This window comes from Cyclopterus lumpus, chromosome 7, assembly GCF_009769545.1.
Source record: "Cyclopterus lumpus isolate fCycLum1 chromosome 7, fCycLum1.pri, whole genome shotgun sequence".
Classification (NCBI taxonomy): domain Eukaryota; kingdom Metazoa; phylum Chordata; class Actinopteri; order Perciformes; family Cyclopteridae; genus Cyclopterus; species Cyclopterus lumpus.
The window spans coordinates 18892022-18919834 of NC_046972.1; the positions used below are offsets into that span (position 1 = coordinate 18892022).

General features: G+C 42.0%; 2 protein-coding genes across 7 annotated transcripts in view; both read right to left on the bottom strand.

Moving 5' to 3' along the window:
• Window positions 1–19001, bottom strand: part of prickle3 (prickle homolog 3) — a 21001-nt gene extending 2000 nt beyond the window's left edge. The window contains exons 1-9 of one of the 6 annotated variants that reach the window (XM_034537237.1): window positions 18786–19001; window positions 9988–10070; window positions 3584–3767; window positions 3250–3363; window positions 2411–2548; window positions 1790–1993; window positions 979–1165; window positions 257–595; window positions 1–139 (exon numbers count right to left, since the gene is read on the bottom strand). The exon at window positions 1–139 is cut by the window's left edge and continues 164 nt beyond it. In XM_034537237.1, the coding sequence (XP_034393128.1) occupies window positions 1–139; window positions 257–595; window positions 979–1165; window positions 1790–1993; window positions 2411–2548; window positions 3250–3363; window positions 3584–3767; window positions 9988–10070; window positions 18786–18827 (1430 nt within the window). In that variant the 5' untranslated portion in view covers window positions 18828–19001. Of the gene's footprint in view, window positions 140–256; window positions 596–978; window positions 1166–1789; window positions 1994–2410; window positions 2549–3249; window positions 3364–3583; window positions 3768–6556; window positions 9656–9987; window positions 10071–18785 lie in introns of those variants that run through there. The other 5 variants (XM_034537238.1, XM_034537239.1, XM_034537241.1 and 2 more) reach the window with 5 other exon arrangements.
• Window positions 19002–20153: 1152 nt separating this feature from the next.
• plp2 (proteolipid protein 2) lies at window positions 20154–27051 on the bottom strand. The gene is made up of 5 exons (XM_034537472.1): window positions 26581–27051; window positions 22540–22695; window positions 22320–22418; window positions 21369–21465; window positions 20154–21279 (listed from the first exon to the last, which is right to left on the bottom strand). The coding sequence occupies exons 1-5, from the start codon at window positions 26677–26679 to the stop codon at window positions 21266–21268; spliced, it is 465 nt and encodes a 154-aa protein (XP_034393363.1). The 5' UTR covers window positions 26680–27051; the 3' UTR covers window positions 20154–21265.
• Between the last annotated feature and the right edge of the window lie 762 nt (window positions 27052–27813).

Here is a 27813-nt window from a genome sequence, read left to right on the forward strand (position 1 = left end):
TGGGGAAGGTCGCTGGGCCAAGATGGACCGAAGCCGTTTCCTAGATGGATGTGGGGAAGAGGTGAGTAGGAGCCTCTTGGATGAGGATGTCCACTTGGTGAAGGAAGTCCGTTTTGAACTGGAGCCGTGCAGTGGACACCTGAGAGAAGCAGAGCAAGTCAATGTGTGAGAACAGTCTACAACTTACTCACAGGGTCATTTCTTGGCAGTGTGACCTACACAACATCAACGTATGACACCAGGGTAGCACCATCACCTCTGTTTTCCACTGCAGTATGAATGCAGTCTTTTGCAGGAACTATAACAGGGATGGTGCCCTCTAGCGGCTGCAGTGGAGAGCCGCACTGTGGCTGCTGGAGTTTCCCTGCCGTCTCACCACGTTTGTGCTGAGGCGGTTTGCTCTGCAGCGCCGAGTCACAGGAGTCGGAGTTATTGGGGTCCTCGCCCAGCGAGCAGGGCCTGGAGCAGTAGATGAGCCCCCCTCGAGGGAGGAAGGGACGCCCCAGCAGAGGTAGCTGGCAGCAGGCGCAGCAGAAACAAGACTCCACGGCGTGCCAGTGCTGACCCTCGTATGTCATCTGACCCTGATCGATACCTGGGAGGAATTTGAAATCATTTTGAAAATCTATCTCGGTTATCTCTAGTATGTACACATACACGTTTTTTCAGATTGAACTCCTTTTGTGGGCAATGAAGTGGATGTTGATGGATAAATAGACGATGAATGAATGACGATATAATAAAACACAGTTGTAATATGTCTTCAAAAGAGTAGTTATGATTGTATACTTGAACATGTCCGTATATCTGCTCACAATTATATAATGGTGTCTTAGAATTAATTCAATATGTTGTTCACTGCCTATAAATGCTAAACGTGTACCTCAAGTCAAATAAAGAGTGAAAAACATCTGCTTGATAATGTCTTTTAGCTGTATAGAAACACAGTAAATGACTTCTTTACATGCGATTCAGTACCTATGTGTTCTCCGCAGGTGTCGCAGTACTCGGCGTACAGGGACTCGTAGCAGGAGCAGCAGTACGGTCGACTCTCTCTCATGATGTAACGCTGACCGCCCAGCGCAGCCTCGCACTCAAAGCAGCAGAAGTGCTTCATGTGCCAGTATCGGCCTTCTGCCTCCGTACATTCATCTGCCAGAATAATCTAGGATTGAAACACAACGGTGAGACAGAGAAGTGGTCGCTCAGCACAGCGGGGATGATTCCGTGGGTACAGAAGTAAACAAACTAGTCGTGAAAATGAGTACTGAGGATCTGGGTTATCAAGATAGGGGGAATAAAAGATGCTATGGGCGCGCCCTGTTGCAGGCTTAGTCGTCCTCTGGGTCTAAAGAACGCTTGTAGGTCAGTCGTGGCAGATCCATTAGTCGACTAATCTCTTAAATCACACTGAGGTCATTTAAAACAAGCGGAGACCAACACAAACCCCTCTACGATGCACTGATCAGGGACATGATTATATAAAGATTTAGTATACCAGACAGGGCCTGTTGAATAATTTGGGGATACATAAAAGGATCTTTCTGCACAGGTCACAAAAAAAAGCCCTATATTTTATACAACTCACTCACGATGGCTCTTTTCTTATTTTTAAAATACCTTTCAAAACTATGCCTTCAGAGATGCCCAATGAAACTCAGTACAAGTAGTCCAGCGGGTTACTTGCTTTCTGACTCCGACTACACATTACTTTTAGAGACCTGCTGCAACACCCTGCTGTTGATGAATGTTCCTGAGACAGGTTGGGTTTTGTCAGTGAGACAGTCACCTCGTCGCAGGCCTGGCAGCGCGGCTTCAGCCTCTCGGCGTGGTGCCGGCCGCAGTAGATCTGTCCGTCCTGGAAGAAGTAGATGAGATCGACCAGCAGCTCGCTGCAGGTGGCACACTGGAAACACTGAGGGTGCCAACAGCTGTTTTGTTCTGCCCGACTGGCAAACACCGCTATGTCTCCGCCGCAGATCTGCCTCTCGCACTGGAAAAAAAAAAAACACATTTGGACGGGATGGGGGTGTGGTGCGGTCGGAAAAAAGTTAGAGGGCGTATCCTTTCCCAAATGGTGAATGTTGCAGGTTGCACAGCAACTTGCTTATGCAGCCCTGTCATCATTACAGTGTGCTGTGGCCCCCTGAGCCATGCCTGCGCCTACTTGCGCCTGAACCGTCTCCAGTCCTATAAAAAGAGCTTGTTCTTCAACATTTTAATAAGCTTTCACTTGCATGCATTAAAGGGAAAATGTGACACCTTTTATGTGAATGTTCAATCAGAGTTGACGGTAAATGTAGTCGACCGAAGCAATACATTCCTCAGTGAGTGCCATATTAATTTGGAAAGCAGAGTTTGCAGCTGCAAATTCTGTTTTTTAAGACATCAAATATAAATGTTGCTTTACCTGTTGGCAGATGGCTCCCGTCATCGTTACTGGGAAGAGTCTGACGACGCCTCTGCCCAAGTTTTCTCGTTTCCTCTGTTGACTGAACAAACGCAACTCCTTCTTCTCCTCCTCGTCCAGAGTGTTGCAGTACTGGGACTACGGGAAACACAGATATTCTTCTTTCTAAACATCATTTACTTCTGAGGTTCAGTGAGATGAATAAAGTCATTATGTTGTATAAATGCCTTATTTTATTTTCTTACAAATTATGAAAGTCTGCATTCGTAGCAACTGGATATTAAGTGATACACAGAGGCTAATTTGGAATAATCCAAAAGATGCTTTGGATTTATTGTGTCATGGTAAATTATTCTGACCAAATGGAGTCTTTAACAGAATGATATTTACCAGTTTCTGTTTAAACTCGGAGAACAAAAAGGCAAAGATTAACCGGATGTCTAATAAACACATTGAGGAATACAGCTTTCAAAGTGCTTTAAAAATGAATATGAAACAATTTCTTGAATAAATCACCAATAACCCAATTCAAATAACATTTAAAAAGGTCAAAGACGGGACATAAAAGTTGTATTATAACACACAATATCAGCATAATCCCATTTGTTTCCACTTTTTCCTTCAAAAGAAAGAAAATCAATAATGGAAATATAAAGAAACCTGAGAATAACCTTATCGTTTAACGGCATCGAAGGGGGCGCTGAAAAGACAGCTCAGAATCAATAATAATAATAATAAAAAACAAGGAATATTGTATTGTGTTTGCATGTGCCTAGCATGTCGCCACACTCCTAGAATACACCAGGAGTGAAGCCAGAGGCTAAAACCAGTACGGTTACCTCACTGTCGTGGGCTGGAAGCTGGTGCAGCAGCTGTTTGATTCGGTATCTCTCCCCCAAACTGTTCACATAGGGCACCCTGTCCTCTGGCAGGCAGCTGAAATACTGGTATACCTGTATGAGGAGACAAGTGTGTTCACATCAAGAGCCTAAATGACAGAGCACAGAGATACATTCATTCATTCAGAGAGCAATTTATTCAATTGCAGTCATAAAGCATTTTATGACTGCAGGGTTATCTAATTGTTTGTGTATGTATGAACATGCCCATCACGCTTATACAGTGCAGCGTTTGGTGTTGGACTCTGCATCCGCTCTGCAGCGAGGCTGTTACCTGCTCGGGCTTGAGCCCAGGTGGGACCCACGCGTACTCCTCGGAGGCGCAGCCCGAGTCATCGTCGGAGATGGAGTGTCTCTGGAAGTCCGACACCAGCTTCGTCATCATCTTTTCCAGCTGGCCCGGCACCGAGCGCACGGCATGCTCCTCTCGCACACACTTGCAGTGAACACAGATCTTCCTGCGGAGACAAAAGACCGCTTTGATCTTCTTTTTGTGCGACTGATTTACAACACAAGCCAAAGCTGATCACATCTCCCGGTGCTGCAGGTGCAAACCACAGTGAACCCGACTTCAGATTCACATCGGCCCCTGCCTTCCAGATGCCTTTGGCGAAGAAGAAAATATATAAAGAATTGAGTGTATTTTTGAACCAACAATTAAGCCAGATAAAGAAGAACATAAAGGTTAATATAATTAGGCCAGCTCCTAAAACAAACCCAAACAGTGGGGCTCTAAAAGTCATAAGTCTCATATAATAACTTGCATATGGGCAATCCCACTTTGTAACCATGTTATGTATTAACACACTTTGCGTTGGAGACATTATGCCCACACACATTCTTCTACCAAACAAGCAGGAAATGAGGTCGCTGACATAAGCCTGGCTGTCAATCCCGTGGCAGTTAAGAGAGGGAGGTGAAGATGGGAGCAATAATCTCCCTCAGCCTCGTGTTACACCCCATTGAGTCCTCTCCGACTCATCACTACAATCAGTCTGGGGGTGGGTGTGCCTGTCTGTGGGACCGGTGGAGTCAGAGTAAAGCGCCCCGGGGTGCCCGTGAGGTGTGGATGTCGTGTAGGAGACGATGTGGCCACATGCAACGTGTGCAACTCTGTTGTGATTGCATAACAGCCTGCCAGCTGGCACTTGTGGCTCAAGTTCACAAGACACAAAGCTGCTTTATCCCCCCCCCCCCCCCGCCCCACACACACACACACACACACACACACACACACACACACACACACACATGATCGACTCATAAAGAAAAGTCGCTGTTAAAAATGCGATCCCCGACAGGTAATCGTTGCACGTCAGTGTGAATGCGCTCCGCTCTCTTTTGTTTCAGCACGAGGTGACGAGTGAAGGAGTCGACGCCACAGGGAACACAAATGCTGCTATATGGACCGTGTATGACCACGATCACAAAGCAGGTAGATCCAATAGAAATAATAGTAAACGTGGCAAGCCAAGCTGGCAGGAATCTGACCCCAGCTGTGTGTGTGTGCGTGTGTGTGTGCGTGTGCGTGCGTGTTAGCAGAGAGGGAGACGCACATGCCTATGTAAGCGGGTAGGAGGACACAGCCGGACCCTGGCACGATGAGACAGATGGCAGATACACCCCCCCCCCCCCCCTCCCCCCCTCCACCAGCCTTCACATGATGAAAGGATAGAATCACCAGTGAGTCTAATTTGAATGAATTTTGGGTAAAAGTTGGCAGACTGCCCTCTGGTTTTGTTGCCATGAGGGCAGAGTTTTACCAAAAGATTGGCTTGTAAACACGTCGAAACATTTAAATATACTACTAGTACTGGACGTACAAATGAGCACAAACTTTAAAGTATAGACTATATATCTGTAGTATGACACAGGCAATGCTTTTCCAAAACACACTCATTTTAATATGCTTTTTCTTAGCAAGTGGTTATTTAATCATGACTAATTTCCACACTGAAATGCACCAAGCCCTGGTGTGCTGAGACCGGTGCTGTGCAATGATGTGACTCACAAGCCTCTGATGTAATAAAGCAAGGCTTTGTCCCTTCTGGCTACAGTTGCTGCTGATAGGTCAGAAAAAAATGAATAGGGAAGTCCAAAGGAGGTAAAAAACAATCAAATATTCTTTGAAAAAGCTGAAAGCTGAAATAATAAGTCAATTGAGAGAAATCTGCAACCATAGTTATAATACATTATTCGTTTAAGTCGTTTTCATAGCAGGCATTTGCTCATTCCACCTCCTCAATATCTCTGGGTTGTGTATTGTTTGTAAAAGTTGTGTATTGTTTGTAAAAGTTATCTGAAAGCTCCATTTCATAGACTAAACTGGTCGTGGATAAAATAACTGTGAGATTAATTGAATCGGTCGTAACCGTCGTCCAAATCAGACCAGTGCTGAGCGAACTATTGATTGTGAGGAAAGACACTAACTTGTAGTTCCCCAAATGTCATTGTAGGAGAACACTCATGAGTGGAAGTGGAATAAATAAATAAAAGTGCACAGACAAATGTAATTAAACTGTGCTTCCTGGACCAAGACAAAACAAGAAACACAAGGGAACCGACCCGAGTGTGTTCGTAACCAAGGGACACAGCGGATGCTGCTTTGGACATTTATCAACAATCTGCCTCTAAATTTTCTGCAATTGTTGTTAACTTTAATGAGTGATAATCCACTAAAGTAAAGCATTCTGAAATAAACTAAATAACCCATGGGTAATAAAGCCGGGTGGTCGAGGACAAGGAGGAGAGGACAGTGACTGCCAACAGCAGTACATTAAAGTACATTCAAAGTAAATATTGACACGTTGCGGTCAGAAATAAACTCATTCGAACTTTGTGGAAATCCACCAGCTTTAATTAGCTTTGGCTGAAGGGATTTTAAATCATTTAAATTTGTTGAACACAGAGATTAAGCCTTGTTAAATCCTCCCCTGGATCCCAAAATGACCTGAGTTTGTCCCGTAATATATTAGCCTGCACTTTCCAACGGGTGTACATATTTATATAAAATAACATCTCCGGGAAGACGCCATATAATCCTATATATAATAAGCTGTGTACAGGGGATTTGAGTAACAACACCAACTGTACATGAAGTCATGTGCTGCACATTCAATCCACACAGATGTGTGTACAAAACAACATATAATCTGAAAGAATCATCTCCTAAACACGCACCCTTCACTCTACCTACATTTCTCCACGTAATGTCCTGTCAGACAGTAAAATATGGTTTCTTCATTACCTGCTGTAATCATGACAAAGTATTCCCTCTTGGCCTTTTGACGCGGTCCCATCCAGACTCGGTGAGGACGCGTCTATCTGTCAGTCGGAGCGGGCCGTTCTATGGCAGCTCCTTTCCATGTGGTAATTTCTCTGTCTGCTCGGCTCTTTTCAACGTCCCCGCCGCCCCCGACTCCCACCCTCCTCCACGCTGACTCAAACAAAAGGCGGCGAACACAACCACACAGGACAGAAAACACACACACACACACACACACACCGTTCTCAAGGTACACACATGCTCATGTGATTTCTTTTGTTTAAATGTACTTCAAATGATAAGCTCAAGTACACATACATGCAGCGGGCTATTTCAATTAAGCCCGACCAATTGACTCCCTTTGAAGATATGAAAAAGTCAGAGTCCACGGAGAGTAAACTCGCTGTGGACCAGACTGCCGCGTCTGATTCATACCAGATGGACGATTGTTTATGGCCTTGATGCAGTTATTAATCATAGAAATGAAAGTGGAGCAGATTTTGAGCCCATGAGCAATGCTGTGGCGTATTTGTCATCTCATGCGATCAAGATGGGCACGCATGACAACAACAAAGTGTCTCTGGTGAAATATCAAGCAGACGGCATGACTTTCAGTCTTATTGAAGCCACGACACGCCAGCTCATCTGACTGTGGTCGTTCAACGAGGAGGAATATCCGCGAGGACACATACATCATTCTTCTTTTCTTTTCATGTTGCTTTGGGCCCTGAAACATGTTAAAGTAACAATTGAACAACTCCCAGAGTCAACAATGCTGTTTAGAAGTGATAGCTACAACAGATGTATTAGTCATTGACTAATACATCTAAAGTGAAGCGAAATATTATGGTGGACTGCTGGTCCGATTAAACAATTCATAATTCATCTTAACAATGAGCGCACGTCGTTAACTCACATCTTTTACATGATGCCCTTTTTTTTCCGACAACAAACTTTCAAACAGCTAATGCAGGCCAATGTTTCGGGGAAGACAGATGTGTTGTAGGTCAGTGCACAGTAATTAAAAGCAGCCATGAGATAAGCCACTGCTTCAAATGTGTGCTGCCGTAATAATCTATAACTCACTGCAGGAAGTATAGTGCAGCCCTCCTTAGATCTGATTTTAAGAAGCAGATGGGCCTTGTCCTTTAAATCTCTGCCACTAATTAGCGACTGAGTAATTGCCGCATGGCCGCCCAGACTAATAGCGACGGCTACTTTGAACACTTTTGAAGCGTGGCGGGGACCTGTGGGTCAAAAGTAACTCAATTCACTCGCCGCTGGGCAGCGGAAGCGCCATCTGCCGCCCACCTCAGTTTAAGCTCTGTCTGAGAAAGCTCTGGATGAAGACGGATCACTTCCCTCTCAGCGAGCATCAGCAGGCAAAGTCTGTGGTCACTCGGACGAGCTTGTCCATCAGGGAAGGTGTGATTCTAAATTGGTTATTAAGGAAGATGCCATTAGCACGGGACTCCTGGGTCTTAAAAACTGACTCCCCATAAATCTCAATCATTGAATCCCATTCATGTCCCTCTTTCTCCCGGATCAGCTGAGAGACGTCTCAACAAGACATCTCTCTTTGTCATCTACGATCTGCCCTCCAGCCAGAAGCAGAATTGGGACACTTCCATAACCCAATGCATTATGTTAATACTACAAAGAATCTGCGTACAGAGGCAGGACTTCCACCAGAGGTAGAGAGCAGCGCACGTGTTTTGGATTACATCCTAACGTCGAAAGCTTTTGTCTTGACCTGAATAGTGGGATCTGAACTGAAAAAGCTACAAAAGATACAATTACATGAAGTACACATTCCCTGCGCCTTATTTAAAGTTCTCTCCATCACCAAGTCGCAGTTGGCTCCAGCCATGCAGCGGCCATCTGGGATTGTCTCATCTGGGGTCCTTTTTTCCCCCCTTTCATTCATCTAGCTGTGGTAAACCTGCCGATTGTACAGAGTCTGGAGCCACTCAACACAACACGTTGTACTTGGAACAATCGCATTTAGAATCTGGATCATACAGCTTGCCGCCAAACAATGGCCTCTTTGCTTCTTGCACGCTCATATAAGTAAGTGCTCATAAATAAATCGTTATTTATATGTTTCAACAGGAAATGCAATGCATACAAATGTCACGATTGGAAAACAAAAGGGGAACGCAGCAGTGAATTTGAGAGACAGTGGGAGAGACAGAGGGAGGTTATGAAGTGGTCCAGCGGGTTACTATCACAGCAGTGAGGCCTAATCTCATTAGTGCGATTGTCAGGATTAGAGTAACCAAGAGAGCCAACCAGCTGGATCTTTTTCTAACGGACTAAAGGAGAGAGAGAGAAAAGAAAAGGGGGCTCAAAGGAAAGCACTCAAAGAAAAATTGCAGAACAGAATGAAATAAATTGAGGGTCCTTTGACAGTTAACAAGTCCTGAACAAAAAGGTCTAGGAGGTATGCAGGCTGACATTTCAAGTGGCTTGTGCCTACATTTTTTTTTAAAAAGCAGGAATTGCAAGAATTGAAAGCCCTTTTTGCGGCAGAGACTCCGACAATTACAGAAACTCTCTAAACCCTCCAACACACAATATGGACATCCTGCAAAACATCTGCCCTTCTGCTGACTAGATCTCGCCTTGTTCCAGATGAACACTGAGTTGATGTGCACCAAAGCAAATAAACAAAGGACAACACACAAGAATAGGTCTTAAGGTTAAATGGCTGGAGCTCAAGACATACTGCACATGTTGCAGGATGGACTATTGGTAATCCTGCTGCTCTGCACAGCTTCTGTTTTCCCATGAAGATGAAGTCCACGCAAACTAAATGCAGCTGCTTCTGTTGCAATGGCCAGGGCTTAATGTCACTCATGGCTCTATAGCACTGATTCTTTATGGCCACGAGGTCAGTGAGACTGATCGGCTCTGTGAAGAGCATGTGGTGATCTGTCATGTTTGTTTTCTTTTAATGTATATCTGCACTCAGCGTGTACACAGATCACGAATAAGCTGATTTCCATTGGAAGCAATGTTGATGGCCCTCCAAAGACATGTGCAAACACACACATGCACACAGTTTGACTCCTGACCCGTTATCAGAATATATATATATATATATATATATATATATATATATATATATATATATATATATATATATATATATATATACATATCTTTTAAATTAGATAGCTAGCTATTCAAATTCTTCTGATTATGTGCACAAAATGAACCCTTTGAAGTTCGACAGCCTGAAAGAAAATATATATTTTGACCTCCCTTTTAAGGAGCTTATTATTATAAGAAGTTGCACAATATCCAAAAAGCAACAGAAGAGAGTGCAACTCCGCAAAGGTGATTATAAAGTATGAGAAAAACATTTCCTGCGGAGCTACCAGGCCGCACTGACGGTGCTCAAGACAAACCTCCAGCCGTGGACACGGAAGCCGGGGCACTGGTCCCCACAGCGCATGCAGGGCTGCCCTCGGTCCGGGTCCTCTTCCTCCTGCTGAAAACAAAACACAAACTCACTTCAGCTCACGTCATTTTTCCATGGAGGACCATTCATACCTTTTTGGCGCAAGACAGCTAAAAGGTTAAAACAATAGGAGGCAGGCACGTACAGGGTTTGCCAGACAAGGCCGCAGAAGCATTGACATCATAGTGAGCTGGTGAGTGTTTCCACAAGTAGAACGCACTTAGAGTCAATCTCTTCAGCCTTTAGGTCAGCAGCGTTTGGGCTGCAGATTTCTCATGCATTATTTGGTGACGTCAAATTATGAAAATCCCACATCACCATGTCTCTCTGTGTGTGTGTGTGTGTGTGTGTGAGTGTGTGGCAGAGATAGAAACCATTAAAATGGCTCAACGGTCTGGTGGCCGGCGTGTGGAACATCCGTTACATCCCGTTGTGTTTGACACAGCTTGGTGGCGAGTCTGAAGACGCCTCGGTGCTCAGAATGTGTTCTCATGCTCATACATAACATGCTTTTCTTACAGCTGAATGTGCAGTAATCCCTGCTGGATAATATAATATAAACATCTTGCAGTGGCTGCCTTTCAGACACAACAATCTGTAAGTGATTGACATCCAGAATGTTGCCACTAAATAAACAGGCCTCAAACGTATCTGCAGTTATATTCGACTTTGAGTTTAAGGTATTGTACTCTGTTATATAATTTATAAATATAGGGGTAAAATCTCAAAAGTGTCTTTTTCCAGAAATGCTGTGTGTGTGTGTGTGTGTGTGTGTGTGTGTGTGTGTGTGTGTGTAGACCCAAGCCTCTTTTTAGCGATGAGAGGAAGGAAACAGACTCAGGATGAGAGCTGCGCCCTTTCCCTCTCCACGTTGGCCCTTTGTCTCCACTTTCTTTTTCCTTGATGCCATTATTCTACGCCACCTCTGCTATCTTCTGTGATAAAAGCTTAAACTGTTGCCCGAAAACGTTTGTCAGCTATTTATTAGATATTTTTCTACCTTTTGATAGGAGAAAGTCAAGTGATTTTTATGTATACGGCCCAATATCACAGATTTGTGCAACGTATGACACCTTCTGTCCTGAGACCCTTGATTCAGATAAGGAACATAACTCCCTCCAAAAAATGCATAAACAACGGGAAAATAATGTTTCGCAGATGTTTTTCCACAAAGCTTTAGATGCACTTCTGTCAGTAAAAAAAAGAAAGAAGAAAAACAAACTCCATATTTGCTGCCGTTTTGGCGAGTTTTGAAAATAGGCGGCATGGGCAAAAAAGGAGACATATCATGCTAATTTTCAGGTTCATGCTTTTAATTTGGGTTTCTACATTTTTTCCTACTATCTACAGCGCATCCGGAAAGTATTCACAGCGCTTCACTTTTCCCACATTTTGTTATGTTACAGCCTTATTCCAAAATTGATTAAATTAATTATTTTGCTCAACATTCTACACACAACAACCCATAATGACAAAGTGAAAACTGTTTTTTGCAAATTTTTGCAAATCTATTAAAAATAAAGAACGAAAACATAACATACATAAGTATCCACAGCCTTTGCCATGACACTCAAAATGTAGCTCCGGTGCATCCTGTTTGCACTGATCATCCTTGAGATGTTTCTACAACTTGATTGGAGTCCACTTGTGCTAAATTCAGTTGATTGGACATGATTTAGAAAGGAACACACCTGTCTATATAAGGTACCACAGTTGACACTGCATATCAGAGCATAAACCAAGCCATGAAGTCCAAGGAATTATCTGTAGACCTCCGAGACAAAAATGTATTGAGGCACAGATCTGGCGAAGGGTACAGAAAAATGTCTGCAGCATTGAAAGTCCCAATGAGCACAGTGGCCTCCATCATCTGGAAATGGAAGACGTTTAGAACCACCAGGACTCTTCCTAGAGTTGGACGCCCAGCCAGACGATCGGGGGAGAAGGGCCTTAGTCAGGGAGGTGACCAGGAACCCGATGGTCACTCTGACAGAGCTCCAGTGTTCTATGAAGAGAGGAGAACCTTCCAGAAGGACAACCATCTCTGCAGCACTCCACAAATCAGGCCTGTTTGGTAGAGTGGCCAGACGGAAGCCACTCCTCAGTAAAAAGCACATGACAGCTCGCCTGGAGTTTGCAAAAAGGCACCTGAAGGACTCTCAGACCATGAGAAACAAAATTCTCTGGTCTGATGAAACAAAGATTGAACTCTTTTGGCCTGAATGCCAAGCGTCATATCTGGAGGAAACCAGGCTCATCACCTGGCCAATATCATCCCTACAGTGAAGCATGGTGGTGGCAGCATCATGCTGTGGGGATGTTTTTCAGTGGGAGGATCTGGGAGACTAGTCAGGATTGAGGGAAAGATGAATGCAGCAATGTACAGAGACATCCTGGATGAAAACATGCTCCAGAGCGCTCTGGACCTCAGACTGGGGCGACGGTTCATCTTCCAACAAGACAACGACTCGAAGCACACAGCCAAGATAACAAAGGAGTGGCTTCGGGACAACTCTGTGAATGTTCTGGAGTGGCCCAGCCAGAGCCCTGAATGAACCCGATTGAACGTCTCTGGAGAGATCTGAAAATGTCTGTGCACTGACGCTCCCCATCCAACCTGATGGAACTTGAGAGGTTCTGCAAAGAAGAATGGGAGGAACTGCCCAGAAATGGGTGTGCCGAGCTTGTGGAATCATACCCAAGAAGACTTGAGGCTGTAATTGCTGCCAAAGGTGCTTCAACAAAGTATTGAGCAAAGGCTGTGAATACTTCAAAGTCAGCTTTAGTTGTCATTTCTTCGATGTTCAACCATACAAAGATCTGAAATTGTGTTTCTCCCCTTGTCCAACATAAAGTGATAATAATGATAATAAAGTGCAAAACAGATAACAACAAAGAACATGTAGACAACATATAAGTTAAGATACTATAAAAACTAAGACTTTACATGTGTATTTTAGATTTACATATACGTATGTACATGTTGTGTTTTCGTTCTTTATTTTTAATAGATTTGCAAAAAACAGTTTTCACTTTGTCTTTATGGGTTGTGTGTGTGGAATGTTGAGGAAAATAATGAATTTAATTTTCCGGTCGCCATCATTGCCGTGTCATTGTCGCCGGAAACTCTCTAAAGTGTGTGTGTGTGCGTGTTGAGCTGCACGTCCACTGGTGATTGCATCGCTGTGACATCACAACAGTAATGTAACTAAATAGCCTTTTTTTTAAAGACACGGAAATCTCACTTTCTACAATACTAACCATGACATTTGCTATATTTGCTCTTCTCAAACACATGAATTAAAAAATCAAATGGCACGTTACACACAAATACACACTGAGGCGCGAGCAGAGTTTAACGAGCAAAGCAATAAAATGCAGATATGTGATACAGCCAGGTGAGGTACCTGTGGATACCTGCTCAGCTGTGATCTAATGTGTCTTTCCAACCACACACACCTTCAGAAGGCCAGCAGCTCTAACCACTAAAGCAGTATTCACATCCTGTTTATGAACAAAAGCACAAATGCATTACTTTGATAAGAGCAACGCAGAGTGTGTTTAGCTTATCTCCCCGATAGCTGAGGGTTGTTTTATGGGTCGTGAGGGCTTTACTAATGCTCTGAGAAACCATTAACTGGGAGCAAATAGCGGCTCGCCTTTTGGTACTTTTGAGCATCAAAACGTTTTTATGCTCAAAAGTACAGAGTTTATGGCTCTGGGATTGAGATGTGAGGCTACTTGCAATAATGACTGCATCCAGAACTCGTTCCCACATGCCGGTAAACAATGATTTACACGCCGCTTCTGAACGCCTCATCGTGTTGTGTGCACTGGGATCTGCCTCATTAATCACCCCTCTGATTCACGGTGAATGTCGTTAACAGAGTCAGGTATGAAAGGTGACGAAATGAAGCCAAATGAAGCGTACAGATGATTTCTGGGTGACTGGACCTTTCAGAGTTCCTGAGCTGTAATTTTTACATTGGGGGGGGGAGGTTGCACATTGCCTGTACATTTAACACGGGTGCCCAGAGAACGAAAGAAAGGGAATATCAGGATCAACTGTAGCGGACGTGAAGGGCTTACACTTTCGGGTACTGCGGGAAGTTGCTGACTTTCCATGCAATGACATAATACTTTATATGTTCATGTTGTCATTGTCCTGTTCTGCACTTTCTGCCCTGCGTGATACATTTTTTATGTAAAGGACGTCATAAACTTACATTAACAGATAAGTAATGATTTCGTCATCATTTAATAGTTATTTCATTATTTGTTGGTTAATTCTGGGTAACTTCAGCCCACCTCTGGCCACTGAGGTTAATCTCCTGATTGGAAATGGAGACGTTCTTGTGAGCGTTCTTCAGAATCCGGAGCGATTGAGGAGATGGAGGTCTGCCAACATTTGATTAAACTCAGCGTGGCGACCGCGACGAATTCTAAAACTGTGAGATTAAAAAAAAGCGATGAGGGGCTCAACAGCATCAACATAAACACTCACTCACTTAAGGAGGGATTGTAATTAAGAGTTAAGCACCAGTACAATCATGACGTAATTAAAATGAAGGATTAGAAATTCAGAAAAAAATATCGTACTCTCAAAACGAGATCTTAAAGTAGATATTACAGAGGAATATTACAGGGAAATGCTTGTTTGAAAGCACAAATACAGACGATCAACACAGCACGGAAACTAATACAACAGAGAAGACTATTTAGAATCCATGTGAAACTTTATCTGTATAATCCTCACATTCCTGACAACTCAACCAAATGCATATATAATGTTGGTTCTTCTGCACTGTATGCCAAACAACTGAGGCTGAAATTAATTAGTGAAATTGATAAATACCTAGAGACAACAGGCACCTATAACAAATGACTATACTTATTAATTATATATAATTAGAAACCTGTAAAGAAAACAATAAATAACGTAAAAAAACTCACTTGTACTATTTACTTAGTAACTACTCAGAGCTATAATTGTGTAAAAATAACAAACGTTAACGAAAATGTTACTTGATTAGACATATACAAGTGTTTGCATTAAAGTATACTTAAAGTACAATTATTTATTGTGCAGAATGGCCCACTTCAAAATCATATACTATATGTATATAAAATAATTATGACGATTATAATTAGCGATGCTTTAATGAGTCAGCATCAGTAATGTTGCAGCCGGTAAAGGTGTGGTTTAATTGACCTACTTTACATAATGCTGGGTGACTTAATCCATAAAACATACGTCCTTTACTCGTTGATTAGAATTTGCATTAATAACCTGACCCTGAAAAAAGTCACCCCTGATTACTAAAACTGACTAAATAAATGCAATGAAGTGAAAAGTGGCCTCCAGTGGTGTAGCAGAAGTACAGGTAACATAAAATATAAATACTCTAATAACGTACATCAAAATTGTTCGTGCAGTACTTGAGTAAATGACCACCACTGCTTACTTGAAGTATTTAGTCCCATTATATGGGAGACAACAAGATAACGTCCTACAGGCACAACATTGAATACAAGCTTGACACGCTCACACTATATCCATAAAAAAAAAAAAATAACCAGGAGACGGTCTCATCTGGAAACATGTCCAAAGCTGCATAAAACCCTGTCAACTCGGTTCTAATTAACACAGCGTGTGATCACAAAATCAAACTGCGTTATGACATCTTTGGTGCTCCCAGCTGTTGTTTTTCTCCTTGTTAAAAAACGGAGGTTGGTTTAAATAAGCAGGAAACCTGTAATTTACTCCTTAATAGCTGCTTTGTTGGCAACAGAAAGAACAACCTTTCAGCCTTGAACATTGGCCTTCACCAGTTAGTTTTACATTTCTTCCGAGGTGCCCTTATCATGCAGACGGTGTCCTATATTTCAAGGCTTCATGTGTGTTTCCGTTCAGTTTTCCTCAAAAGATAACGCGTCTCAACAACGAGGGCTGTCTATTGTGCTGCAAGTGAAGGGATGTGATGGGAGCGGTGGGAGGAAGTTTCTTCTAAACTTGAGTGTGTGGGTAAAGTAAATAATAGAATCACGTAAATTCACATCGTCTCACATGCTCACACTTAGACCGGCGTCAAGACTTTTCATATCAGCTCCTTTTTGTTTTCACTAAGTGGGCATGAGGGTTTGATCCCGTGCCGCGCTGCCCTCGGTTTGCTTTGAGATCTTCTTTGCAACCAAGTAACCGTGTAACCAGGTAATGGACCAACTGAAAGTCTGCCAAATCTGTAATCTGACATCGGAGGCCAACTGCATCGGTTCAGCCTGCGAATACCAACAGTTATTACAAGATAATGGATGCACCTAAATGATGTCATTAGGACACACTAACTGCTATGTGAGTGTTTCTCCTCAGGTGGGAGGGGTGAGAGCTCTGCGCTTCAGATTATTAACCCAACAGATTTCTCCTCTCTTCAATGTTGTGGTGAAGGAGGGGTTAAACATTAACGGGGGAGGTCAGAGGTCAGGGGCCTTTGCAGCCTCGCCACACTGAGTAGATGCCCCTCTCCTCACTGGACAGGATCAAACAGACAGCCTGCAGGCCAGCCCTCTCAAAGCCCCCCGGCTCTGTGGCAGAACTCTTCGTTCCACCTCAAAAAAAATAACAATGTTTAACAGCTAGAAGTTCGCAAGTGTCTTTCTGCAGGTGTGTAGCTTGTTGATACAGAAGGACTAGTTACAGTAGGAGAAGCACAGGTTTGACTAATAACGCTAATGATGGCTCCCTTTTCATGACAGCGTGCCGGCATGCAGAATAACAGCACCCTGAAGCCAGAGCAGCGAAATGAAATTTAGGAATTATCATATTTAGTCTGCACACCTGTGCTTTTCTTACCGCCGTTGTGAAAAAGGCCAATGCAGATAATCGCTATCTAAAAAGGTATTTATAGCTAAAAGAAAATAGCCAAACCGGCTACAGCAATGGCTAACTAGCACATCCCAGGTTAAGTGCACCACAAAAGCTATAAAACAAACACAACATTGTTGTGCTACAATTTGTTTGCAGGTTGCCAAGAGGGATGTGACAGCAACACCGTTTCTTTAATCAGTAGTCTATTTTATCATTCATTGGGGGAAAAAGTGTTTCAATATCTTGAGTCACATATTGTGTTTGCATTCTCTGCAACTTCACATCTTAATGAATATTTTAATTTGAGTCGGCTCGTGGCTGTTTAATACTGCTATAGTGCATAACATAATATTTGTTAGCAGGTTCAAATTGGAAAAAAAAAGCTTTAAAAATTGTAATAGGTGATATATATATCACAGCGCTACAAGAAACGAGGTCCCTGAGATCAAAATAATTTATATCATTATTAATTTCATTCAGATTAATACACAAAATTATATTCCATAATTGCAGTGCAACTGCTATGAAAATTCTGGTCTGATAATTAATAAGTACTTTTTAAACTTGGAAAAAATAACTACAGACAAAATACATGTAACTTACAAATGTTTAAGATTTGCAAGAGTTGACATCTGTGTAACATGATTCCAAACTCACTCTTCAAGTGCCGATGTAATGAGTATCGGAGCATAAAATATTGATGGTATTCATAAATATTTGACTGTTCACTGTATGAGTCAGGTGGGAACAGGGGGTCATGAGTGTTAAAGCTCTTACTTAAAGGAATACATTACAAGATCTAGGCCGATATTAGATACAAGTGGTGAAAAATGACTTTTTACGCCCAACAAAAGTACTGCACTTTAGTATAATGGAGTAATGAACACATTAATGCATCAATAATTATAATCCAATAATATAAAATACAGTTTTCTGAAATGGGGCATTCAGCATCATGAGTACTTTTAGGCATATGTTGATGGTAATACTTTTATACCGTTATAAAGTCAAATTTAGAATGCAATACTTTTACTTCTAACAGGGTATTTGTACAATGTGGTATTGCTACTTTTACACGAGTAAAAGATCTGAATACTTCTTCCACCCCTGTTAAATACTAACACATGTGAATACAAATGTATCAAACGCAGAGTTAAGCTTAACATACAAAGTAAAAGGGTTATTATGGTCTGGTTTGCTACACTAGGTCTAAGTTTATTTGTCAGTAACTATTGTGCTTGTTGGATTCACAGTCTGGGTAAAAACCCAAGTGTGCTGCAGAACCAGATGTTTCGTAGCCAAACAGCTGTTAGTCTGGTCCGAAAACTAGCTTAATTTAGTTAGTAACCGGACCACGTAGGCTGTGTTTTTTGGGCAACATTCCAACTGGCACATGATCTAACAGAGCATTAATTGTTGTTGTAATGAAAACCTGACAAAAGGTAATAAACACGTTCAGGTTACAGCAACCACATCACCGACCTGCTCAGGTAATGACGTCGTCTGCCCCCGTCCTGACTGGGACTCTTGGCGCCTCAAAGAATGTACTTTCTGGCACCCGGTATAATACAATAGCGCAATATAAGTTATTGTACGCGTTGGGAGGGAGTGTTACATTCTCGTTATTACAAAAAAAAAACGCGGAGGCTCGCGACACAAAAGCCAGGTGAAGGTGGACAAAGTTCCTCTCGGGCTTGAACTGCCCACAAGTTCATTTCAAGTCGAACTATTACAGCGACGCAGAGAAAACGCATTAAGTCCTCCTGAAGTGTGTTCTGTGCTCATGGAAGATGGTAGAGCAGGTTAGAGGAGGGGAAAAAAGTGTTTACTAAGTTGTGAGAGTCATTAAGAAATCGAAATAGCCAAAAGAAATCACCTACCGAGCGGGTCGATCGTCGCTTTTTAGATCCGCGCATGAACATGATGTCGGTTGGATGTTAACAGTACAGTTGTGACTTCAGATGAATAAACGGAGGGAGGAAGCACAGAGGTCTAAATATGTTTTCACACAGTCTGAATTGAACAAACTACATGGTGTCCCCCCCTCTGACTGCCGCGGACTCCTCCTTCCGCCCCAGCTAACTCCTTTGGCAACTGACAAGCTAGCCGGACTGAAAGGCATTACTTCCGGCTGGCCTTTCAAAGTAAAACACTCCTAAACATCTGTTAAACATTTCTGGAGCAGTCCAAAACTAAAAGAACAATTAGGACATACGTTATATCAACTCCACATCAAAATGTTTTCTTGGTGATAATGTTTACCTACAGAGTCTTTAATTTATAACTGATAAACGTGGCCGCTTTTATCTTGAAGGTGTGGGCGCCATTCCGACAGTAACGAGGCACCTTGACAAAGCTCCAACCTTACCTTCCCCTGTCCAGAAACCTGAACACAGGCAGCCAACTGTCCTGAAGTTTGGCCTTCACTTCACCTAGGCTACAAGAAGCCTACACAAACCCTGCTTCCTCAACTCAAACCCCCTCCTGTACTTTATGATTCATACCATGTTTAGTCTTTATTTATCCATCTGCAGACGAGTTTAAATTGTTACATCAGGAAAACATTTAGAACATAAATACACATTTCAAGGAAATATGTGTTTGGGGAAAACGTTATTAATACCCTCTGGCCACTCCAGCAGCCTTAAAACTGGGGATTAGTTTGATAACAAGTCAGCATGGCCCCAAAACAATGGATTATCATTCCACTGTAGTTCTTTAATATGACACGGGGTGAATGTACTGTTATGCTTATTGCAAATGAAAGTCAGCAAAACTTGCATGGGAAAAGATTTTCATGGATGCAATTTAATCTCAAAACGAGAAGAGTGGGGCAGCATGCATAACTGTCTGCAACAGAAACATTTCAAATGCGATTAGAGATCACAGCAGCATGTGCACCAGGTCAGCACCAATCCTGGCAGAGTGTGTAAAGACATAGTTCCTGATAATATCTAAATACCAACAACCTAATGAGAGACTGGAGCAAACACAGCCATAGCTATGTTGATGTTTTTGTCAGGTTAACTCTTATAAACTGAATTACTAACTCTTAACTGATGGGATAGAGGGAGCTTTAATTTAGCAATTCATTTCATATGTGTCTTCTTCCCTCTAGTGGCAATCTGGGAGAAGACAAGTTCAGGCCCAAATATATCCAGCAAACAAGCAGTCAATTAAGTTCTTGTTGAATAAAGACATGTTCAAACATCGTGGTTAAAATGTAAGATTAGTGAACAAAAACAGAATTTCTTTGTAGTAACAATGGCTTTTATTTCCCAAAGCAAGGCTGCTTTGAACTTTGAAATTACACTGCAGACTCTTGTAAAGCATGTTAAAAAAAAAAAATAGTGAGGCAATGTTTTACTTGGACAAATAACAACCAATTGGTAGAGGAAACAGTTACAGAAGATATTCAAATTGTGATTTTTCTTTTTTTCTTTCCGTTTTTAAAAACAAAACAAAACGTGAACTAAAGAAACTGGACCCTACTTCTGGACTGTATAAAACGTCAACATGTATTCTGCACCTTTCAAATGTATTACAAATGGAAGAAAAACACCCTGAGCAAGAAGGGGAAACTGGAAGATGACACTGTAATTAAAATAAGAAAAGTGTAGTTGATGGTTAATTGACGTGTAACGCCTCTAATGAGGCAAACTCAACTCTAATTAGTACAAAAACAGCCAAAAAGATTGCTGACCAATGACAGAAGACACTTCAAATGTTTAGGCTTCAAGACTATAAGATGAACAAGATGAAGGATTTCGTTAATTTGACTTATAAGAGTCTAAGGCACCGTAACACATGGGGAGCGCTCTAAAGAGCAATGATTAAATAATGGAGAAGGAAATGTTTGTCCAGCTGAGAAATCTCTCTGGAAATACAGGAAACACTCAAGAGGTACACTATTATGATGTTAAACAATTCCTTAACAACCCCGTTCATGTGTCAGTTACTTCTAAAGTCCAAATGGCACAGTTACTACTCACTACAATAGTCCACCAAACAATAGACATATGTATTAAACAAGCTGCTTGATGAAAACCATTGCCTATTAACTACTTTTGTTTCCCTTTTTTAAATCAGTGGTACATTGAGGTTGGAGTAAAGATTTGCGAGGGGAATTCCTCTCGTTGCAGACAACATTTAGTTTTGACGTGCAGGCACAGATGTACAGTACCACTCACTTAGGCTACGTCATGCTCCTCTCAGGCTCGGCCCTAAAAGAAACCTCTCGTCTGTTCACACCATACAGTGGCATTGATTAAACTGTGACCTGTTCATTGTGCTGTCCATCGTCCTTTATGATCGACTCTTCCGTTAACTTCTTGGCAGAAGCACATGTGTCTTGGAGTGTTTAAACTCCGTCATCTGTATAAAAGAAAGCCAGACATTGCTTATTATTGTCATGTAGAGCGTGCTTTCAGTGTATCAATCATGTAAATGTCTGTTGCTCTCACCGGTGGAAGCTGCCGTGTGCTGACTGGTGCTCTTGATTTGCAAGTAGATGGTGTAGGTGTCATAGGCAAACAGCAGACCAGCAATCAAACCAAATACCTAGGAAACAATAACCCAACAATTACCATACATTCACCTTCCACATTATTCTCAGTGTTGATTCATGCAAAGTACAAATACAAGAAAGTACTGTAATGGACTTTCATATGTTATGTTACATAGCTAAAGACAAGGGACTTTCAAAATGTCAGATCTGTTGTGCGACATTATTAGTCCCGCGATTACAAGGTAAGGGGCCGATGTGATGCATTCAGTGGTCTCAAACATCTCATCCACCATGTATCAAAGAAATGAGCCGGGGTAAAACTAGTGCAGGTTGGGTTTGCACAAGACAAAGGGGAGGTTGTGGTGGGTGAATCTTTAAACCTGTCTGACTGAAAACAATTATAACTAAATAATTCATTGTTGTAACATAGACTAAGGCTCTATGAAACACATTTTGCTATATTTTTTCCAGATTCTGCATTTTTTCTGTTTGATGTCACTCCAGCTCTTTTTTATTTCTCATAAAGCTCATTTAATGACTCTTATTGCATTAATAATATAATTAGTGGATGCCACTCTTTTCTCATTCACAGATTCATCTCCAAGGTGTTCCATGAACTAAAAGACAAGTGTGTGACAAGTCTTGTGGTTTTTACTAGACTAAAACAGGAAGGAAGCATGAGATATGAATGAAGATGTTCACGTTACTCAATAGTGAGTGTGTTTCCTGGCAGTTTGTGTATTTGTTAAACACATTAGATCGTTAAAAAAAAAAAAAGAACTCCACATCCATAATGAGTATCTACGCCTACAATAAAACAGATTCATTGATAACAGTTAATGGTTGAGAAAACAAGCAATAAACCTATGAACAGTTTCGGTATTCGATTCACAGCAGCCCAACTCACCCCGCCTGCAATACGAGCGCCGTCCCCGGACCCTCCAATCACGTTGATCAGAGAGACGATGAGGTAAAGGACTGCGCCAATACCAGCACGGAAAAGATCCTGCACAAAAGATGGAAGCAGAAGATGAAGCGTTGTGCAACAAGGCACACGCGTGCATCAGTGTGTGTGTGTGTGTGTGTGTGTGTGTGAATGCTTGCTGTAAGACACTAAGCAGACTCACGGTCCAGACCCAGTTGACCACTAGGAATTGCTTGTCCAACTCCATCATGAAGATGCCGAAGAAGACCATGGCGAAGATCATTTCGCAGATGGCCAAGGAGGAGTAGCCGCCAGTGTGGGATGCGCCATAGCAGATGATGACGATGAAACTGACGAACTGAGAGTGATCGAAGGGAAAAGCAATAATAATAATTCATTAATGATTTTGAGGATGCTGAAGATATCCCACAATAATTTAGTGTTATGCCTGAGAAGTAACAGATGCCCAAATGTCCTCTCCTGTCAGACTTTACAGGTGACAAATCAGTCAGACAGTAAATCCCTTCAACAAAGGCATCTTTTTTATTTTTTTTTATTTACTCCAGTCAGTTTACAATTCAACATCCACATAAATTATAATAAGCCTTTTTTTTTTTACCAAGAACAAAATATGTTCTGCATGGCGAGACAACTGGATGGACTAAAATCCACTATGTCAGTCTGTCTATGCACATGTGTGTCTGCCACGCTGCTTTCTTTAAAATTACCAGCACGCGTTTGTTCCATCAACATCTTATTTTTCCATACGAGGGGGGAAAACAAGTCAGCGGGCATTGTTCTCAGTGCATTCCACTGAAATGCTGCCAACGTGCAGAAATCATAAACTCAGGCAGGCAGCCTACGACTCTCAACCAATATCGGCCTTTTTGTTTTCAATACCGCTATTGTCTGCTGCTGTCAAACCGTGTGGGTAGTGGATACATTCACGCAACACGGACATACGACAGCTGTGAAGGAGTCGAGATCTCAAGAAGTTAACAGTACAAGTTATGAAGCCTGTTTGAGTCGAATCATTTGAATTCTTGAAGGCACCAAGCAGTTCAGTGCTATTTAGTTTAATGTCCTTTTCGACTGCATAGATCCATAATAACTTTGTGCTGTCCTGAGACATTTGCATATTTGCACATGTACATTTTGATATGGCCACCCAAACAGTGAGCCAATAACACTATAGGGCTGCAACTAACATAATAATGTTAGTAGTTATCCTATACATTAATCTGCAAATTATATTTTTGATTTATTGATTAATTGTTCTGTCTATACAACATCTGAAAACATCTGTTTTTTTGTATGGACTGTAAGGACAGTCCAAAACCCCCAAATACTCAATTAACTACAATGCAAAACAAGGAAAATCCAGATATTTTCACATTTGAGAAACTGGGACCACAACATGGTTATTAGCGCAACAGTTTTCAATCATTTTCTTTTTATTGATCGATAAATTGCCGCAGTTCCAATACACTTCATTACATTAATACTAACAATATTAACATCTTCAAAAGAGTAGTATTTACATTGCTTATTTTTACTCTTCTTACCCTGCCTTTCTCCGCACATATTGTGACAAACAACACGTCTAAATCTTCTATAAAAGACATACGAGTTATAATTAATTAATAACCTGGTGTACAAATAGTCGTATGATCAAGTCAAATATAAAACACTTACACAATAAATCAGATTCTGACTCCAACGTATATCTTTTAAAAGCACATTGCAATGTTTTATTCTCAGACAGACGACTCAGGAGCCAGTGTCAAATCACTGCGGTCGTCATGATACACGCATGATGTAACGGACACCAGCCCTACATCTGTCACTAATGCTTCCCCTCCCCGCAACTGCTACACAAATGCGCGGCCAGGCAGCCAGATGCATCAGTAGCTCATGTGTTCTGGAGACTGGCACAGGCTGCCTCTGTAGAGGAGCGGGGCGGCCAAGGCCAAGGCCCAACACAAAAGAGGCTTTATAGAGGCCAGAGCCGGCTGCTCTGAGGGCAGCAGCTACTGAGGAGGCCTTCGCACAGAGAAACACCCACTACACACGAGTGCCTCAGGAGAAGAAAGGCTCCGAGATGTTGACACCTTTGTTTTCCACAGCGGCGGATCTGTTTGCATGGGTCAGCTTTTAAGATCCCAGTAGGATCTATTCACATCAGTATAATGAGCTGCTCTTTTAACATTGACTGGAGGGAAACTGTTGTGAACGCCTGGCTAATTATAGTCGGCAGCAACGTAAGAGCCAAGAGCGAGTCCATGGCAAAGAGACACACCAAACAGCAACGGTTGCTAGGGAAGTCCCATTTTACGCTGTTTTTGCAATTTCTGCAGCTCGCTAAAGTGTATTGAGAGAGAGAAAAATGGAACGTTCAGTTTCCTTTGACCACTTTTTTTGCTCATCATGACATCTGTCATTCTTCCGCCCGCTTTCCTCCCTTTTGATTCAGACATTCTTCAAAAAAGCTAAAACATGCTTTCCAGTCATAAGAGAATATGACCACTTCATATTCAAAATATTAAAAGCAGGGTGAAATATCAGCTCAGTGCACTCATGACTCATCCTCACTGATTGCTGCTGGCTTCCACACCACATGACACACTGACATTTATTTTACATGGGTGTGTGAATGTTTTCTTTAAATTGTTCTGCAGCTTCAAACATGTTCAAGAATGCCTCTGAAAGCCAGATTAAGAGCAAAATAACCGAATGAAATTTGACGAGCTGTGATGAACTTGCTGTCACAATTTACAGACAGCGGATTTATTCCTTTATATTTGGTGTATCGACTGGAGGATTTAAAACTGGCTGCTGGGGTTAAATATCCAATTTCCCCATCAGATTGGACATAACAAGCAGTAATGACATGCATCTTCCTGTTGCACTCCCACAGCCCACTCCCTGCACCGTAAGCTATTTCAGACATCCACCATCAGAGAAGACTTCCTTTAAGGTTCATCAGGCTCCAGTAAAGACGCGAGTGGGTGAGGATATAACAAACTACCGAGTGTATCCACTGAAGCGTGAAGCTATCTGTGATTTGCACACCAAAAGATGTGTGCTAAGCAATTCACACATTCTTTGTTCCCAGGAACAAACTTCTCACACAGCCTGGAATTTCCATTACTTCTGAAAAAGAAAAAAACACTTTACAGTGGGCGGCCCACTGACCACCTACATCTGAAAGCCCTCTTTATAATGAGTCCATTGACTTATAAGAGCAGAATCTTGCTTTCCTCATAACAAATTTAAAGAAAAAGGGAAAGTAATAACACATTTAGAGTCACATTGTAAGAGTAACGTGATAATACTCTGTTGCATGCATTTGGTGAGAATCTGACCAAAAAAACCCAGTTTAAAATGCATAACTTATGTAAAATATTTAGGGTCAAAGCAAGTCATGTGTTAAGAGAACACACCGCTGTGAAATGCAAACACAGGCAATGATGTGAAAACACTGGTCAAGGACAGCATAAATACTTCCAGACAGGAAGAGGTTGTATCTTGCCAAGAAGTGGAACACTTAAAAAAAAACACACCTAACTGACTCATTCATGTTGCTCTAATGTTCTTATTTCCGCTACTATAGGTGTATATAATCCTCCTAACTAGAGCCACATGTGCAAGGACATAAAGTAGAAAAAAATCCCTTTATGAGCCTTCTACACTTGTAGGAATGTGACATACATTGCATTTTCTCCCGCAACCTGGCAACACATATTATGCAGACTGCCATTAGGTGGGAAAAGGAGAAGCCTGACAGCCGCCACTGGGTCGAGTTAACCCGGGTGACCTTTCATCTGCCGTTGGGCCTCAGCATTTGGCTATTTGGTGACATATGAGAGAACTGTGAAACACAAGTGACAGGTGGAAACCCCTAACTTCTGTTCACGATCCCTCGACCCCCTAAAACCACATGCTTACCATTCCCTTACGAGGCTGAAAAGCGAGATAACACTGAAAAATACAGAAAAAATGGAGACAAAAAGATAAAATGCGTGTCTTCTATCCAGGATAATAATAAGACAAATCAATAACAACCACGTACGGGCTCCATTAAACCACTTTACGGCATGACATAATGATTAGGGTGGTTGCATGCTACTGAATAATTCGTGCACACAACATATTGTGACCAGGGCTTTGTAAACAGTTGCAACAATTCTTAGACAGCAGCTAAACGCAACACATTCGCTCGCGCACGGGTCAGTGAACTTACTATTTCTCCTGTTAGGATGAACCCCTTTGGGGTCTTCACGTAACTTTTCAGCTTCTCCAAGCAGTTGGCACCGGAGCTGGACGCGGTCGTATCAGCCATTCTGTAACAACTAACTTATTTCTTCGCGTTAAGAGCCTCGTTGACAGCAACCGACGAAAACAGAGAGTTTAAAAAAACAACAAAAAAACGAAGTAGTGTCGAAATAAAAAGAGCTACGCTGCGTTGACCGTGAGATCGTTTTCTCGTCGGATGAATCAACTTCTCCGAAGTCTCCGCGAAATATCCCGGTCGAGCTCAGTCACGACCACAGAAGCACCGCCAAAAAACGCTGTGCTCTGGGAGGGAAGGAGGCGAGGAGGGAGGGCTCGTGGGCTCGTGGGCTTGGGGCGTTGGCTTTCGCTTTTCTCACGAGGAGCTGCTGTTGGCACTGTGGCACCGCGGCGGCGAGCTGCTCTCGTGGTGCCTTCAAGTGCTCCTCGTAAACTCGAGAGACCTGTTGCGAACGTCGTTCTTTTGGATGGCGTGTGATTCCGCTGCATTTCGACGGCGGCGGAAGACGTGGCGTTAGTCAAGTACTGTACTATTTACACTTCTAGAGTAGATAAGACAACTTTATTAATCCTCAGTGGGGCAACTCATTTACCCATTTACTTAAGTACCACAGTGTAGAAATATGACGAAGAGGAAGATGGACTTCCTTGAGCAGCAGCAACATTCCCATATATGTGCATGGATGAGACGTGCGATATTATAGAATAAACCACCCCGAATTATATTAAGCGGGTTCAGTAAGATACTACAATATGTTAGTGCTTATGTGTTAATGCATCAGTAATTTATCCTGATAATCACAATATAACAATGACAGGGGTCATTCTCAAAAATTAATACTTTTGACATGTCAAGTGTATTCTGTTGTAAATACGCATGTACTTTTACTCAAGTACAATTTTTAAAGGGCCTATGTATGACTTTAAATGATATAGTATATATTATTTTTGTAGTGAGGTATTAACACCTTATGTTATCATTCATTTAACTCAATAGTAGTGGTATTTCTAAAAAAAGTTATTGAAGGCATCCTAATTTGTGGATGATGTGTTTTCCACAGACTGAGGTTGTGATTTAGATTTTAGTGTGATATATAGCTGGAGATGAATAGTTTACCAACACATTGTTCATTTAAATAGACAATGAGAAGTATTAATAGGAATAATAACTGTTGCCAGCTAC